This window comes from Bidens hawaiensis, unplaced genomic scaffold (assembly GCF_021521415.1).
Source record: "Bidens hawaiensis isolate Kalapana, Puna unplaced genomic scaffold, B.hawaiensis_p1.1 tig00020915_1, whole genome shotgun sequence".
NCBI lineage: Eukaryota > Viridiplantae > Streptophyta > Magnoliopsida > Asterales > Asteraceae > Bidens > Bidens hawaiensis.
Genome location: NW_027493228.1, coordinates 178,502 through 196,156, shown reverse-complemented (window position 1 = coordinate 196,156; position 17,655 = coordinate 178,502). Strand labels below are relative to the sequence as shown.

The window sequence follows — 17,655 nt, the reverse complement described above, 5'->3', positions numbered from 1 at the left end:
GAAATAGTTATTACTAAAAAAAAGTTTTAACTAAAATTTTCATAATTAGTGGGTTCGAATGTTTTTTGAAAAAGATACTGGGTTCACTCGCCGAAAAAGAATGGGATCGTTCATTAATTCGATACTATAGGTTATACATAAGACCGAAAAAAAAACCGGGTTTGGCCGAACCCGGTTGATTCAATGCGACTCCGCCACTGACTTCCATTATACCAGGTGAAACGGGATAGTCGAGCAGAATAACAGGCCAGGATGAGTATGGTCAAAAAACGAGCCATTTAAAAAAATGTAATTTTGGTCCGGGTCAGAACACGTTATGACAAAAATGAATACGGTTGAAACAGGCAGCTTCAAAAATGGTCATTCTGGTTGAGCTAAAAGCTAGCCTGAAACTTGCTCGGCTTGTGTACGAGTCAAGCGAGTATTGCCTTGCTCGTTAGCTCTCTGACTCTCAATTTACTTAAGTTAATTAATATGCGTGTATAATTTTGTAGACTGCAATGTTTTCATAGCTAAATCGGTACGGTAATCAGTTGGACAGGTTTAAAAAACTGGATGATAATACTAACTTATTTATACAAAACTGAATAACAAAATGCAAGTTATATAAAGTAAAAGAATAAAGTGAAGAATAAATGACAAGAAAAACAAAAAACAAAAAGATATAGAAAAGTTCAACCTGTTTTCCCTGCCGTGGGTTAAACTTGCAGCCATAATAAATTTCAATGATCCACATATATAAAGTAGTTAACAAACAGTAAACATTAAACAACTAGCAAAGCTCAATTGCCATATTATATACACTTGAAACACATATTTCAAATCTCATTATAAAGATGCAGCCTTGATTGCTCTCTGCAGTTCACTCTCCACATCCATCGCGCCACCATTCTTCTTTGTTTCCTTCTGCGTATTCGCCTCGTTCTTCTTCATCTTCCACTGCTCAAACCCGTCCGAAATCTCACCCACCGGCGACAGAACCCTCTTCCCACCACCACCTCCACCGCCATTACTATTATTATTATTATTGTATCCCTTCTGATGCCTTAACGGCTGCAACGACTTAATATCCTCCAACGCACGTCTCATCTCTCGGTTCTCGTCCTGCAGATCACTCAACTCTCGGCTCATCCAACTATACATTCCCTTCAACATCTCAAACTCCGAATCACTGTCACTCCCCGGCTTCTTATCCTCTTTCTCTTCAATCACATCATCAACCCTCTCAATCTTAATCTTATTCACTCTCAAATACGGCAACTGCTTCTCGTAATCCGACGGAATGCCCACACCCCACCGTAAATTCACCTTGACCCGTTTTGTCACTGGGAGCTCCGTATCCGCCGCCACCATAATCCCCGACAAGATTGAGTCTTTCGTATCCGATCTCACACTCAAGTCCTTCCAATTAATTGGCCTATCCAACGACACAAACCCATACGAATTGGTCGAATTTATTGAACTCTCACCACCACCACCGCCGTCACGATTCTTACCTGTTGGGGATTTTGAAATAACAACTTGGATAATCAGAGAGTCGTATGATAACTTTCAGATTAAACGTTATTTTGGTGGTTCTCCAAAATACTTTAATCGGATAAAACTCAGTGAGACCAGAAATTGGTATAAAATGTGTGAATGGTGTTTTATCTCTAGGGCAGTTATGATTACAGATAGCAGCTTCAAGTAGCTATTATTTCAAAATTTAAACGTTAATTAACAAGGCATTACTTATGATTATATGTGACATAATCATAAAATTCATTTTTCTAATGAATTTTTAATGAAGCAGTATTAACGAAAATAAAATTTTAACCCCAGTCAGGAGGGGTGCAAATGAGCCGAGCCGCTTTTGAGCTACTCGAGATCGGCTCGTGAAAAAGCTCAATCGAGCCGAGCCCAAGCTAAAAGTAAGCTCGTTTAATGAACGAGCCCGAGCCCGAGCTCAAGCCGGCTCGTGAGCCTGCATTTATATAATTTTTTAATATATATAATGTTATAAAAAAAGAACTAAAATAACAAATATTATTTTATACATAAAATTATATTTGAAAAACAATATACAATAATAATTATAAATATAAATATATAAAATTAATAATAAATAGTAATCGAGCCGAGCTTGAAAATCTACTCACTAGCCGAGCTCGAGCTTTGAAAACAAAGCTCGAAACGAGCCGGCCGAGCTTGAGCTTGAGCTCGAGCTCCGTGTAAGTTAAACGTGCCGAGCTTGAGCTCGAGCTCCGTGTAAGTTAAACATGCCGAGCTTGAGCTTGAGCTTGAGCTCGAGCTCCGTGTAAGTTAAACGTGCCGAGCTCGAGCCTAGTCAAGCTCGGGCTCGGCTTGGCTTGTTTGCACCCCCAGCTCCGCCCCTTGGACCCCGCCTAACACCATAATCCTTAACTTGGTTAATGTTTATTATGATATATTGTGGACCAACTAATCCAATTACACTAAAATACTAACGTTAACATTACCGGTGTTGGATACGGAAGCGGGTATAGATTTCCGAAGAGAGAAAGAACCTAACTTGGGAGTGAATTTGATTGAAAAGATAGGGTTAGGGTTTTGAGGGGAGAAAGAGAAATTGGCTGAAATAACAAGAGGGGAATTGACGGGTGAGCCGGAAAGACTGACGCCTGATTTGAGAGTGAGGGTTAGAGGTGCTGTGGCGGTGGAATTGGAAGAAGTGGTGGTGTAGGCGAGTTTGAGTGATGGGCCGGAGGTGAAGTGGGTGCGGAGGGAGATGGAGACGTTGTCGGAGGAGTGGTGGTGGTGGGTGGCGGAGAAGCCGGAGAGGAAAGGCAGGCCGAAGACGGAGATGGGGATTTTGGCTTTGAAGAGGATTGGGTTTTGGTCTTCGAGTTGTTTCAGAGAGACCTTCATGGTGATGACTGATGAATGTTAAAGATTCAGACTTTTTGGTTGATCGGATCGGATAAAACAAGTGGTGACTGTTGTTGTTGAGTCTCGACTCTCCAAGGTTGAGGAGGTATGATCCCCGGTGAAAACGCTAACGTGCAAAGCTTCGTGACCAAGCGTCGACCTTAAACGAAAAGAGTGTCCAACCAATCACGACAAGCTGCCTTGCACTAAGCAAGTCGTAGTCCCAGCTTTTTTCTCCTTCGATTGAGTTGGATTGGAAGAGTTAGCCTGCCTTTTTCACGTGTGCGCATTATTTAAGATTAGTCTTTCTTTTCTGGATTTTTCATATCCTCCTTCGGTCTCTTTCTCTAAGCTTGTGGATGAAAGAATCATGCACTCATACCCCCCAGAGTTTATACTTATTATCTGCTATAAAGAATCAAAGAAAGTATTGGCTCACTCCAAAAGTCAATGCTACCCCTACGGCTCCACTTGTTATCTCCTTCTACGACATGCTGTTGTCGTCGCCATATTCCATATGTCACTTAGTCATCTCTGCCTCACTGCGGATCAGCACAGCACCTCCGAAAGAAACGAAGGACTTCAGGAGTAGGTGAGTGAGTCCTCGCTGACCTGAGCGATTTCGATCACCTAGAAGGCCTTTTATTTGGTAGATTGCTGAGTGATCGCTCACTATCTGGCTGGAAAAGGTGGTCCGGAAGCTTCCTCTCTCCCAGCAAGCAAACCGCCGTAGGAATGGAGACCTTTCAATAGAGCGGAGGCGAACTGATCAACGAGAAAGAGGCCCTACTCACTACAAAGGAATACATACGGGAAAGTTGACTCCTGGGTGAGCTAGTCTTTCAGATTAGGCAGGGAACATGAGGGACAATTCCTCACTACTGAAATTTTGGGCCCTTCATTTTTCTGAATCGAGACCCGGCCCGGCTCACGTCGTTCCAACAACCGGTGGGGAGCACCTCAGTATACGATGGCATATAGTAACTGGGAGTCCTATTACACCTAAGGCCAACTTCAATTCACCAAACCAAGGTTCATCTCGTGCACCAGCTTTCCCAAAATAAGGGGGATCTGCTGCTTATTGCTCACGGAAAGCTGTTCACTTTCGCTCGGTCGACTGGTATCTTGAAACCTCTTCGCTTGCGGGGGCTCGTTAGCGCTTTAGTTTGATTGCAGCTAGCGCGCCCTTTTTCTTTCCACTTTTTCTTAGTCAAGCTTTGAAGCCCTAGGTCTCGGTTCAGGTGCTTTTCATGATTGTGGTGTTTGATTGGGCACAGGCGTTCCTGTCCTTACTTAGAGGTCAAGTTGCCACCTGTCTTTAGGAACCGCGAGAACTGAAACAGAACCGGAACTGTTAAATGCCAGATATATTAATTGGAATCGAACCGTACCGAGTTAAATGGTTCTTGTCAGAACTGATTTTCAAGTAAAATTCTAAATATGAAATATTATTAGAAGATACAAGAAACAAGCGACATCCAACAAAATAAAGCATTAGCATATCAACATGTTATATTTGAATAAAGGGTATTGAGAATAGATTAGAATGGCTCAAAATATTTCAGAAAACAATTATTACTTTTTTTTTAAGATTTAGGACCGTGGAAGATGATTATCGTTTACAATATTGTAAGTGATTAAATATAACCGGGAAAGTGAGAACATAGATGGTCACTCGTACATGGAAGTTTGAAAGCCTACTAAATAAATATGATTTAAATATAATCTTCAACGTTTAAACCTAACCTGGTTGGAAAACCCGGTTCCAACCGGGAACCGTTTTTACCCAAATTTAAGAACTGGATCCGGACCCGAAATACAATAATACGATTCGGATCTAGCTGTTCGGATCCGGTTCCCGGGTTCTCGCGGTTGGGAATTGCAAATTGCTCACCCCTAACACTACTCACAAAATGCAGAAGGTGCAACACACGAGCGTTTCACTCATATTCATCATAATGTCGGCTGGTCTAAGTGTTGACCTTTTATCCAACAAGATGGTCAAACATTGTTCACGGTTCCAACATTGTTCCACTGGGTATGAGAACCGGACTGTTTCCTTTTGAATGGAATTTTCAAACCCGGATGTTTGAGTACATATATGTTAAACTGTCGGGTTAGGTACTTGAGTTTAGCTACCGTGACTTGTAAAATGCTCACCCTTAATTTTGGCCCATTTGGTTTGCATCGCATAACTCATTCTACCTAAGATAGAATTTTTAAACGAATGAGCCCGTAGCGTTTAAACTTGTTAGCGGTTTTGGGCTTTGGGCCATAAGATTATAAATTGTGACTTTCCTTAAGATTTTTTTTAATTTCTTTTTCTCACTTTTATTTTATAGATTTAACAAGAAGTTTATTGATTCATTAACTAGCTTATTTGTTTTGTAAAAATATATTTTTATACTTTTTTAAATTATTTACTTTTATTATTTTATAATTACTTTAACCTTTCATACTATTTTTTTATAAATATTGAAGAGTTACCGGAGTTCAAAGTTTATTTGGTAATCATACACTTAACCTTAAGGCTTGGTTATCGATCGAGCAAGTGTTCAATGAATATGAATTATGTCTCGGCTCCTGATATCTTCTGACCTTCTAAGGGGTGAGCAACGGGTCATAAATGAAACGAACCCGGATCGAACATGAACCATGTAGGACACTAGGACCTAGAACCAGACCGCAAATGAACCATGTGGCTGTGGGTTTGGAAGGTCGGTTAAGTCGGGTCTTGAATTTTGATTGTTTAAATCAGTTTTCGGCCATTGGGCTACCATAGTGCCATGTCCAGCAATCTCATTTGGACTGTTTTGGGCCATTGGGCTATTTGGACAGTTTAATCTTTGTGAACAAAATTAAACAAGCAATTTCATCAATGTAATTAATAAACAATTCCATCAATACTGTAACTCTAATAAGTTACATTTTTGACATTAAAAACCATAGAATAAAAAATTCCAGAAATTTAACAATAAGTAAAATTCAATTTAACAACAAAAACCATAATAAAACCATTTTAACAAGGCACGTCAATCAATCATCATTGATAGTCATTGAACCGATTTTGTCAAAAACATCTAAAAGAACTAACGATTAGTAATTCAAAAATATTAACCGAATGTGATCTTTTGCAAACTCGTCAAATTTCTCTAAGATCTTCTTCCGACCCATTTTCTAAAACACGGCTAACATTAATCTACCTTACAACATTTTAAAATTAAGAGCTACAATAATTAAATAATAATTCTTCTAGTTTACACATAGAGATAAGAGATGATGGAAACCAATCGTAGGAATTTGATTTAATCAAAGGACCCAATTACAATAGTGAGGTAGGTAAACGGACAACAACCTGTGCCGCTACCCCTTTTTGAATGACAAAACCGATCCTACTGAAAACAAAGTTATCGTTCTTCGGCATCGATGAGATACCGTGTACGACCGGCTAAACTCTTTTTAGAAATATAGCAGCATCGAGTGAAGAGACCTAAATGCATCGAAAGCAAAAGGAATGAAGACGTGTTGATTCTCGACACACGCCTTCTCGTGCTTAGCAATTTTTCTTGATTCTGCCTTTAACACGGCCTTCCTAGCAACAAACCAGGTGCCCCTAAGCCTGACAAGAGGGGATACCCCAGTAAGGTCCACACAAGAACGCTTCCCCCCGTCCATCCAAACACAAGAACGTCCACTGGTCAGAGAGTAGACTTTCTTTCACGCGGATCCGACAAGAAATTCACAGGAGCCTCTTTTTTTTCCTGAGATTCCCGCTCGTTTTAACACATCACAAAGGATATCCTGATCAAATCATGTCTATATTTAAACCCCGAGAGTTCTTTGCAATGAACAACATGTTCACCAAAATTATCTAAACAAACTTTATGGCGACTGGGCAGGGCTCATCAACTGGGAATAGGGGATCATTAAACGATATTTAAGGATGGCCCGGCACTCCACTGCTGACATGCGCTGGCCTAACCGATGGGGATGACAGTAAAAAAAGTCTTGAGCATGAGGAGCCTGAAGATATTTCAACACCGCTCTCTAACGAGTGGAAATCCCAAACTTTAAACGATCTTACTACAAGCATTATATTACATGCCAAACTAATGGTTATATTATATGCAATGTAAAGTCCAAAATCGTTTAGGGGTATTCTAGAGAAGTTGATTATTAAGTTAATGTGTGACAAAACTAAAGGTAGTAATTGACTAATGAACTTTATAAAAGCAGTTTCCACTTATAGAAGATTCATGAAAAGGGCGTTGGGAATTTGTCGCTAATGTCGACGACGAACATGGTTACTTCATTGTCAGTGACGCTCGTATGTGGACCAGCCATTAGTTCAATCATCGTCAACGATGTTTTGTGTTCCTTAATGATTTGTTTTTTATTTGAATCATAAGAACCCATTATAGGTAAGAAACCGATGAAAACAAGATTCAAACCCGAGTTCTTGATAGAAGGAATAAGCTGAAAGGGCCTTTTTATATTAGAAAGAACATAGTGAAACAAAATGAGAAATAGAGCCTGCATGCACATAATAAATATGTTACAAAATACATTAACCAACTCACAAATAATGGAAAAAACATGTTAAATTAGCATCTTGTTCTACAACATAATGAACCACTACCAAGACTAAAATCATGACCTGATCATGAACCCAAAGCAAACTACACTCGGCGGATCAACGCCCCATACCAAATTCGATGAACATGAGTATGAGAACCAGGGTCATTTCCGCCTTAAACCAACTGCCATTTGGTCGATTTACCGAGTGTTTTTGCTTTCATTAACCCTCCACAAGTCCTTATTTATATATATAATTTGGATCATTGAGCTTAACCACTTTCCCCTCATATTTACATCTTCAAACTTCACTATCATCACTATCATCATTCTCTTCATCATTCTTCCCCTCAAGCTTAATACTCTTGTACCATTTAGCAAACACGATATAAACCAACAGATCAACCGCTGTTAATCCAGCCAGCAGGAAGAAAAACCGGTCCAAATGACCACGATTAAGATTCCCCGGTATCCAACCTGGCATATCATCTTCTGTTGAAATCTTCATAACTATTGTCACAATAAAGCTACTAACATAATTCCCAAGTGATATGGATGTCATACAAAGTGCACTTCCAAAGCTCTTTAACGCGTCAGGCGCTTGCGCATTGAAAAACTCTAGTTGACCAACATACATAAACACTTCTGAGGCCCCAACAAATGCATATTGTGGCACTTGCCAAAATATGCTTAACGAGCTTGATGCGTCACAATGCGGGCAATCTTGGTTAGCGTATTTTAATCTATAACATTCCACAATTCCTGCTGACACCATTGATAATATTGCTATTATGAGCCCGATTCCCATTCTTTGAAGCTCGGTTAACCCCTTGGAGTCTTTTTTCTTGAACATTAGGACGAGTGGGCCAATGACTCGTCGGTAGAGGAATATGAAGACTGCAACGCTTAATATGTCGAAACTTGACATGCTTGATGCGGGAATTTGGAAGCCCGAAATTGTGCTTTTCATGGCAGCGCCTTGCTCGACGAATAGAGACGCCATTTGTGTAAATACAACCGAGTAGATTATTGTGCATAACCAAATGGGAAGCAATCTTAGTATGCATTTCACTTCCTCAACTTGTGAGACCGGGCACAGAGTCCACGGGTTGTGCGTCGCCTGTTTTGGGTCGTTGAAATCCCGTGAGGTAATGAATGCTGCTTTATCTAGAAACCTGAAAAGCATACATTAACATTAGAGAAAAAGTAGGCAGGGATAGCAATTTTGAGTTGTTAACTTATATTTTGGTTGATTCGGGTTCAAGTTTATGGGGCAAAAAACAGCTAAACGGGAACGAGTCATATGGGTCGAACATGCCAAACGACTCGAAAGCTGGCCAAAGTATAGATTATTATTGTTATAATATTGTTTTCGTTATCGTAATTAACGCATTAGCTATTCATTAAAGATTATTGCTATATATGGGTCGCCCATTTTGATCCGTTTTAAAAATGGCCCGTTTTGACCCGTTTTAAAAATTGGCCTGTTTTGATCCATTTTAAAAATGGCCCGTTTTGACCCGTTTTAACAATGGCCCTTTTTGACCCATTTTAAAAATTGGCCCATTTTAAAAATGGCCCGTTTTAATAATGACCCGTTTTGAGTCGTTTAGCTCGTTTTAAAAGTGGCCCATATTTCAAAATGGTCTGTTTGACTCGTTTTAAAAACATCCTGTTTCGGCCCGTTTTAAGAAAGGCTGTTCTGACCCGTTTAAAAAAACGGCCTGTTTTGACTCGTTCTAAAAATGACCCATTTTGCACAAGAATCACGCGCTCTTACTTGAATTCATGTGTATGAAGTATCTTCCTTCCAGTACTTAAAGAACTCTCTTTGTCATCTTCAAACAAACACTCTTCACCCTGAGGCAACTTAACCCTCCACTTTTTAGATGCAGCCACAAACACTTGACAAAATCTGTTTAACGGGTTCCCACTCGGCTTAAAGTGTCTATACCTCACAGTCCCACCAAGAAACATGGCCAGTCCTCCAAACGCAGACCCCGTCGATAACCAAAACCCGAGTGTCCACATTCCTTCATCCTCAAAATAACTCAAGATTGTATTCGAAAAGAGTGAACCAAGGTTAAGTGCAAGATAAAAGTAGCTAAAAAAAGCCACCTTTGAGTGACCCTCTTTAACATCTTCCTCATCAAATTGATCCGCCCCAAACGTTGCAATGTTCGGTTGGTACCCACCGTACCCTAGCGCAATCATGTATATCGAGATGTAAAACAACCCGATTTCCCAATTCGAGTGGGTCCCACATATTGTGGTCCGGTCACCGCAACCTTTAGGTGTGATCAAGAACATGCTTGATGCTATTGATAGTCCTCCTAAACCCTGTCATTAAGTTTAAGTTTAGTAAATAACTGATTCTCATTCAAGTTATAAATGCGATTACAAGCAAGTATTTATAGCCAACTAAGCAACTAAACATATATGGTAGGAAACTAAACATATACGCTAATATAGGCAAGCGTATATGTACATATACGCTATCAACACATATACGCTAACTAACATATACACCAATATACGCTAACATACATCAGCAATAACTAGTGATAGTTATAATTAATATATATTCTGAGAAAGTAAGTTAAAAACTTACCAACACAAATATGGCTTGAAATATGGCACATGTTTTGTATCGACCCCAATACGAGTCGCTGAGAAAAGCACCAACGAGTGAGAAAATGTAAACTGTCCCAGTCCATTTGCTAACGTTGTTTGCTGCCTCGGCATTGCCTTGTTGTAAAACCCGAGTTAGATACAGCACCAGGTTAACCCCGACTCCGAAAAAGGCTAAAGTTACTAGCCCTTGGTTTACTGTCAAAAGGAAAATGGTTAGACTTAGATACATGCATAATGCATTTTGGATACACTATAGAATTATTGAACATAAACATAAATGTTTGATATGATAGATCAATAATGTGCTATTTTTGGTACAAGGGTAGTTTGGAGAATTTGCTGGCTGTTTTTTTTGTAATTAATCAAAAGGACAATCTTTAAATGTTATGAAAATGCAATTAATACAACAAGACGTGGTCATCTTTGTTATGGGAATCCTTGTCTCATTTCCTATTTTGTGGCTAGCAACTTTTTAGGCTGGCCCGTTCGAGTTGATGTTTTGACATAAATTCATTTACGAGTCGTGTTCAATTTCAATCATTTATAATTTTGCATGGATGGAACCAGATGGCGGTATGTGACCTTTGGTCTCAATCAATGTGAACGTGTAGCGGAGTCAGCTAAACAAATCACCTTCTCTAATCCACTCCATATGAATTTTTGTATGCATATTATGTTTGTCTAAATACTGAAGTTTGGTGACCAGGATCGATAAACACAAAAATGAATTTAGATCATAAGCTCGATCTCATAATTCTCATCAGATCGAAAATTACAATTCTCTTCTTCTCAAATACTATAATTATATTTAAATACTTATTGGTAAAACAAATCTAAATAATAGTTAATAAATAAATTTCTTGTTGTCCAAGCCATTTGCTTGACTTGTTCACCATGTAATTTATTCCATATAAACCAAATCACGTACTCAACGTGATAAACAAGACACCAATCCATCATAGGCTCGATGGATCAGGCCAACTCACCTCATTGACTCGAGGATGGGAATTAAGTCCAACAAATACAGGTGGTATATGTATTATGTCGAAGGTATTTAAGGAACCATATATAACTTATAAGTTCGTATTTAAGAAGTGACATATGCTAGAGGGTAAGAGGTCTTTTATTTTAATAGTCTTTAAAAAATGGTACGTCAATTATTCATACTACTTTTTGACGCTTTATAAACATATATAAAACAATAGGCAAATCAAATAGACATCATAAATTTCATCAACTCGGGTAAAAACATAACATATGGAGCATGTTTGAGTTTGTTTGGGGGAAACTAAGACCTCGGGAGTTGGAACTATGAACACAAAAAGTGTTGGTAACCATGCCACGTTGCCTAATCAGCTTGCGTCATGCTAAAGATTCACCATCGCTTGTCGGACACGTCTCATTTTTTGCATGCTTTTCCCAACCCATCTATACACATGATATGCCCACTATATCCCATCCTATTTTTATTATTACCCGTTAAAGTATTTCAAGTTACAAAAACACATATGAAATACCGGTATCGAATTGGTACTAAGGTTTTAAGTTTTCAGGACTAGTACGGTATCGGTATTTTCTGAATTTTACTTAAATACCGGTACCGAACCAACACCAAACCGAATATTTCGGTACCAATACCGGTATAAAAAATTTATGATTTTCGGGATCAGAATTTTCGATACTTGTACGATACCGAGCTCATCCCTAGTTTAAGCACAATATATAAACTTTTGTACATGTTGCCCATACGATTTGGTGGGAGTGAAAAATAAGTCGGCCTCACTTTATCTATCTTGATGAAACAATTATTCAATAAACAATATGTACACATGTTTATACGAATGTTACATTTCTCAGTTTAAAGTTAGTTACTCATATTAAACAGCCGCTTTTCAAGTCGATGTAAATATAGACATATACAAATATGTCTTATATAAGCTTTAGAAACTATGTGACATAATACCATGTCACATACAAATATGTTTTTTTGATAGGATATGCATGCTATAAAACCACGTCAACCTACGTAATTTATATATTTCTTGACATGACATTTCTTTCTATTTGAAATATATTGTTTTTAGTTTGATGTATGGCAGTTGAGGTGTTTGGTATCTAATTGAATATTTTAAAAAAGTATAAAATAGTGTTTTTCTCTGGGTAAAAAAAATCTGAAAATCACAAAAAGTCCTTAATTATTTGATTAAAAAGTACTCATCATGATAAATGTGATTAAAAAAGAAAAAAAAGTATGGCTTCATTTACAGAAATCCATGAATAGTTACAAAATTCTGAGTCACTGTCAAGGTTCTTTGCACGCAATTCTATAATTGTATGCCAATAATTATTTATTAAATGCAATGCTTTCATAAATAATACTCAAACTAAAATATATCCACACATAGAGCTATCGAGTTCTTAATTAGGATAGAAAAAGACTCCACATTGCAAACTTTCACAAATTGTTTTCATCATATTAAAATAATATAAATATTATGAAAAGAAATATATATATATATATATACACACACACGAAGATAGCCATAAAACATTTCTCAAAATCAATAATCACATAATATATATATATATAAAAGAAAACTATGATAGTTTTTGAGAACGATATTTTATAAAAAAAACATGCTAGCGAGTAACCAATGGCAACGATAGATGTATTATAAGAGATAAGTACATGCTTAAACACAAGAAATCAATTAGTACGAACCAAAGGGCCTAAACTCGATCGACCCATTGGTTGTAATTTATAATAACCGGCTCGATCCTGATCATTAATCATACTAATTTTATTTAAACTTATATTGTATAGCAAATAAAAACCTTTTGGTACTACTTACTAGTGCCATAATTATATGTATTTTTTTTTAATTATTAGGCTATTTATTTATTTTATAAAACCAAATGGATAGATAAACACAGAGTTCGTCTTATCCAATATACAGTTAGATAAACAAATGTGTATAATACACATACATATGGAGATAAGCGAGATATGATATCAAGTTTTTTTTATTGTTTTTACTGAATTATATTTTGGCTTTTAGCAAGCAAGCAAATAAATAAATAAATATACATAAAAAGTAGGTTACCGAGGATGATAGTTCCAGCTGTCCATCGACCAGTTTTAGCTTTGAGAGCTGGTCGGCCATGGAAATCAACAGTTCCATCCATGGTGCTTGTCCCTTCTTCACCATTAACACACCTCACCTGCCGTTTATATATTTTTTCATCAATAATTATTAATTTAATATATTTCATAAAATAAATTTTGTTGTAACTAAAAAAAATTGTTTAATAAAGTAATGCTCAAGTTGACAATCTCAAAGCAAAATGTTAACATTAAAATTTAGAATTATATATATATATATATATATATATATATATATATATATGTTAGAATAATATATTTGTGTTTTTGAATTTTTTAAAAACAATATATATTTCATTAAAAGGTAGTGTTTATGTATATGCAGAAGGCAAACGAGCAACAGGAAAAACATTATGAAAGGAGAAGAAATGAGGGGTTTTGAGCCGTTTTTTGGATTCGATTTTGGTTGTCTAGGTAAAGTCCGGACTGTGGATACGTGGCTGACGTTTTTGAAACTCATGGCCAAGAAACCAAGGATGAAAACTATTTGTTGAAAACATTCTGATTGATTATGAGCATGTTGGAACGAATGCACGTGTCATTGGTTATCTTATGACAGCCAATGCATGGCTCTTGAATGAATATGCCAAATCTATCAATTCGATACTATAATGTTGCTAACTAATTAAACCGACCACTTTCAGATCATCAATGGTACTTTGCCATGCACTCAATGATCCGGACAATAAACCAGCAAAAATCAAGCAAGTTTATAGGTTGAAAAGTTGGCAATGAAACAGTTTCATGAAACATATGATCAAAGATGTTATGAATATTTATAAAAAGATATATAATTTCATGTTGAGAGAGATGAACCACCTTCTTAGCTGATATGTCGAAAGACTCCATGTTTGATGAAGTTAAGAGAGAGAGAGAGTGAGGAAATGAGACAAATTGCTGTGGAGGCTTAATTCTGTGAGAGATGGACAAAACATGAGAAGAATAGGGAGGTGGTCTTATAGACATGCTTTTACTACATTCAACGGCTCAGATCAATTTGATGAAAACTTTTTCAAATTTTATCAGCCACATATATTCACAATAACAATTTTTATTTTTAGTTTTTATTGGTATTTCTGTAGTTGATTCTGTGTTGCAGTAGAGATCATGTGAAAAAAAAACCGGAATCCGAAAATGAGTCCAAAATACTCAAAAACTTGAATTTCATATATCTGAATTTTCGGATTCGGCTAGCATTTTACAAAATTTATGATAATTTAGGAGAATCGAAATATTACTTTTTATTTAAAAATTATTAAATAGCAATATTAATAAAAACTTTTGGATATGAAATAACTTTTTTGATTTCTAAATATTTTTTAAAAAGCTATTAAAGATAACTTTTTTTATAGCTCGGATACTCAAATCTGAACTTTTGGATGCCCAAAAATTCGAATACGAATTCAAATATAGAATTTCAACTCGTCAATATCCGAAGTTTTCAGAAATCCAAACTCTAAATATCCAAACTTTAACAACCCTAAGTCGTAAAAAATGTCTACTTTGTCCTTGAACTCAACCTAGCTAACCTCTTAGTTAAATCGGAAAGTTTTTTTGTTTCAAAGCCTTCATAAAACTTGATTATGCTAGATCATTTAACTGCTAATTTTAACATATGCCGGAATTTTTCATTTGATAACACGATGCATCGGTAAAACATGGTAAGTTGGAGAATGTTTGTGAGTGAACGTAAGCCTGGGGAATTAATAACTTTGTAGATTGAACTTTTTGGCAGGTCATTAAAATATTAGTTATTTTTTTATTACTCTTCTTTTTATAAATGTGTCAGTTACTGTGACAAAGATGTATCTTTTAAAGGGTCATAACACCAGCCATACCATTACCAAGTTTAAATCCCCATTATAGGGGTGTTGTCCGCATTTTAGAGTGCATCACTGAGTCGATATTTGAAATGAGACCCTCTAAAAAATCCTTAAAAAAAAACTTTTGACCACCCAATCAAATGGTGATGGCATTATGATCACCTACTAGTAGATGATCAAACTTGTGTGGGTGAAAATCGTGTTTAATGTGACCATGTTGATTGTTTTTCTAAAGTAAAGTTTTCTTATAGCTTTTTTTTATTTATAAAATGATTAAAAAATGAAAAAAAAAACTAATGTAATCATGCATCTTGTTATATATATATTTTAAAGTTCTTTACATATGGATTATTGATCACTTATTTTATTAAAGTTTAGAAGCAGTGGTATAAACTAGATTAAATTTTAAGTGTGTAAAACATTTCTAATTTTGTTAGAAGGGAAATTCAAAACCAACCCCCCAAAGTGTTGAAGCACGGTCCCATGGGCTGCATGGCAACGTACTTTCCACTAGAGTATTTGTGTTTTTTGTTTTAATTTTTCACTGCGTGTGTATATATCAAAAAGCTAACAGGATGATAAAAATAAACTTAGTGAATACCATGTTGAAGAGGTAGGTCCCAGCAGAGCCCAGTTGGACCCGCAAGACTCACCTTAAACAGGGACGTCTGCGCAGAAACCAACTGGATCCGCAGGACCAACCATGCTCAGAGACGTGACGTCCTTACGTGCAGTACGCAAGCTGGTCCCGCAGGAAATGCCTCCCAATGGTGAAGGACTCCGCCTGTACCCGCAGCCTCGGATACAAGCCATTAGGGAAGGCCACCCGCGCAGCAAGGCTACACGCACAAGGCACTTAGCTCTCAATCGTTCAGTGTCACCTGAAGGAATGAGCGAAGCCGGGAACAATCCCGCACAAGGGCGGGAGGGGGAATACTCCCGCCCAAATAAGCCAGTCCGTACGATACGGGAAGATCTTCTGTACTGTACCTGACGAGGTATGGGAAAAAGATCTGACTAAAGATACGACAGCTTATAGACAACAGTATGGCGAGCAGCATGCTCCTACACTGTATGTCACTATTAGCCGCTGCCTACTCACCAACTCCTGTCATACCACGTGCGTAGCCGGCAGTTGGTGGAAAAGGAATAGTATACAGCAGGCCTGGTCGCTATCAGCCGCTACCTACCCACCAACTACCAGCAGGGCACGTGCGTAGGCTACTGTTGGTGGAACAGGAACACTGTTGCAGCCGGCCATACCTCCTTGGAAACCTACATTCGGCTATAAATACCACAAATGGTATGACCATCTCATCTTATCTTGTATGATCATATCTTATCACATTATCATATTATACCTGATATCTGCTCTAGCAATCTCTGAATATACTTTTATATTTAAAGAGCAATCTAGTCTGATTCTCACGCCGGAGGGTGGTCACAAGGAGGAACCCCCCCCCCCCTTCTCAGTGACGAGCTCACGGTGTCTGTTTTGCAGGTTATCAGAAGAACCATCTTCAAAGGGTCTAACCCCTCGTGGGAAACAGCTATCCAACCCCCAGGTTACCAGTAATCTGTCCGGGGTCCGGTTAGTGTTTCTTCACATGTGACATCCACTGATTTAGTCAATTGATCACCTCCGGCATTCACATAACATAACTATTCATCAAAGTTTATAACTTATATAGTATGCATGGTTATGTTTGCGATTTAATTAAATTCTTAGGTTAACTTTTGTTCATTACGATTTCAATTTTTAAATCATTTTTAACACAAATGTAGTTGTGTAACACAATTTGTTTTTTCGCTTTTAAAATTAATAGGTATAAATGTCATTTTACCTTATATGGAACACTCATTATAAAATATAGGGGCTGTTGTATGGGTATATATAAAATTGTTCTTAATCTAGTTTAACTATCTAACTATTCTATTAAAAGAAAACATATTGTCCACATATCATTTAACTAGATCCTCCACATAGGCTGTCAAGTGTACAAGTTTTCAGTTTAAAAAATTCCGTTTCATTACCTATTTTGGTTTAATTATATAAAATTGTTATATTTTTACACATTTGAACGGAATGATAAAATGAAAAATATTTTGTTAGCGGGAATCAAACTTACTACCTTGTTTTTAAAATGTTTATAACCTACCAACTTAATTATGATGAATTGATATTAACTTTCTCCTTTCCTTAATAGGTATAGATTCATAACACTCTCATCTGAATTCTTTTAAAATACAAATTATTCTTAGTAGCCTATGTATTTTAGGAAATACGCTATGTGTTATTAATGTTTTAAATTATTGGCAATATCATTTCAGTATAAAAAAACTTCTAAACATGTTAAATTCAATCGAATTCTACATGTCTATTGTGTTTCCATATTGAATTCAATTTAACCAATAACGGAATTTTAAGTATAAGTAACATTATGTTTCATTTATATTTTGTGTTCGGTTGATTTTAGTGATTGTGGGGATGCATTTCTAAATCGATTATTTTTGTACATATTGTTTATATTGTAGTATATAAATATAATGTTTTCATGTTACATCATATACAAT

At 36.8% G+C, this 17,655-nt stretch overlaps 2 protein-coding genes across 4 annotated transcripts in view; both read right to left on the bottom strand.

Moving 5' to 3' along the window:
• Window positions 1–2,887, bottom strand: part of LOC143562139 (uncharacterized) — a 78,244-nt gene extending 75,357 nt beyond the window's left edge. The window contains exons 1-2 of one of the 2 annotated variants that reach the window (XM_077050034.1): window positions 2,491–2,887; window positions 805–1,491 (exon numbers count right to left, since the gene is read on the bottom strand). In XM_077050034.1, the coding sequence (XP_076906149.1) occupies window positions 829–1,491; window positions 2,491–2,886 (1,059 nt within the window). In that variant the 5' untranslated portion in view covers window position 2,887 and the 3' untranslated portion in view covers window positions 805–828. Of the gene's footprint in view, window positions 1–716; window positions 1,492–2,490 lie in introns of those variants that run through there. The other variant, XM_077050033.1, reaches the window with a different exon arrangement.
• Window positions 2,888–7,529: 4,642 nt separating this feature from the next.
• On the bottom strand, window positions 7,530–14,125 carry LOC143562150 (protein NRT1/ PTR FAMILY 7.3-like). Of its 2 annotated transcripts, none has more exons than XM_077050040.1 (5): window positions 14,075–14,125; window positions 13,200–13,317; window positions 10,073–10,290; window positions 9,242–9,801; window positions 7,530–8,636 (listed from the first exon to the last, which is right to left on the bottom strand). In XM_077050040.1, the coding sequence occupies exons 1-5, from the start codon at window positions 14,105–14,107 to the stop codon at window positions 7,763–7,765; spliced, it is 1,803 nt and encodes a 600-aa protein (XP_076906155.1). In that variant the 5' UTR covers window positions 14,108–14,125; the 3' UTR covers window positions 7,530–7,762. The 2 variants fall into 2 exon arrangements, with proteins under 2 accessions (XP_076906155.1, XP_076906156.1); XM_077050041.1 differs by having other exon boundaries at window positions 14,078–14,122.
• Window positions 14,126–17,655: the final 3,530 nt, after the last annotated feature.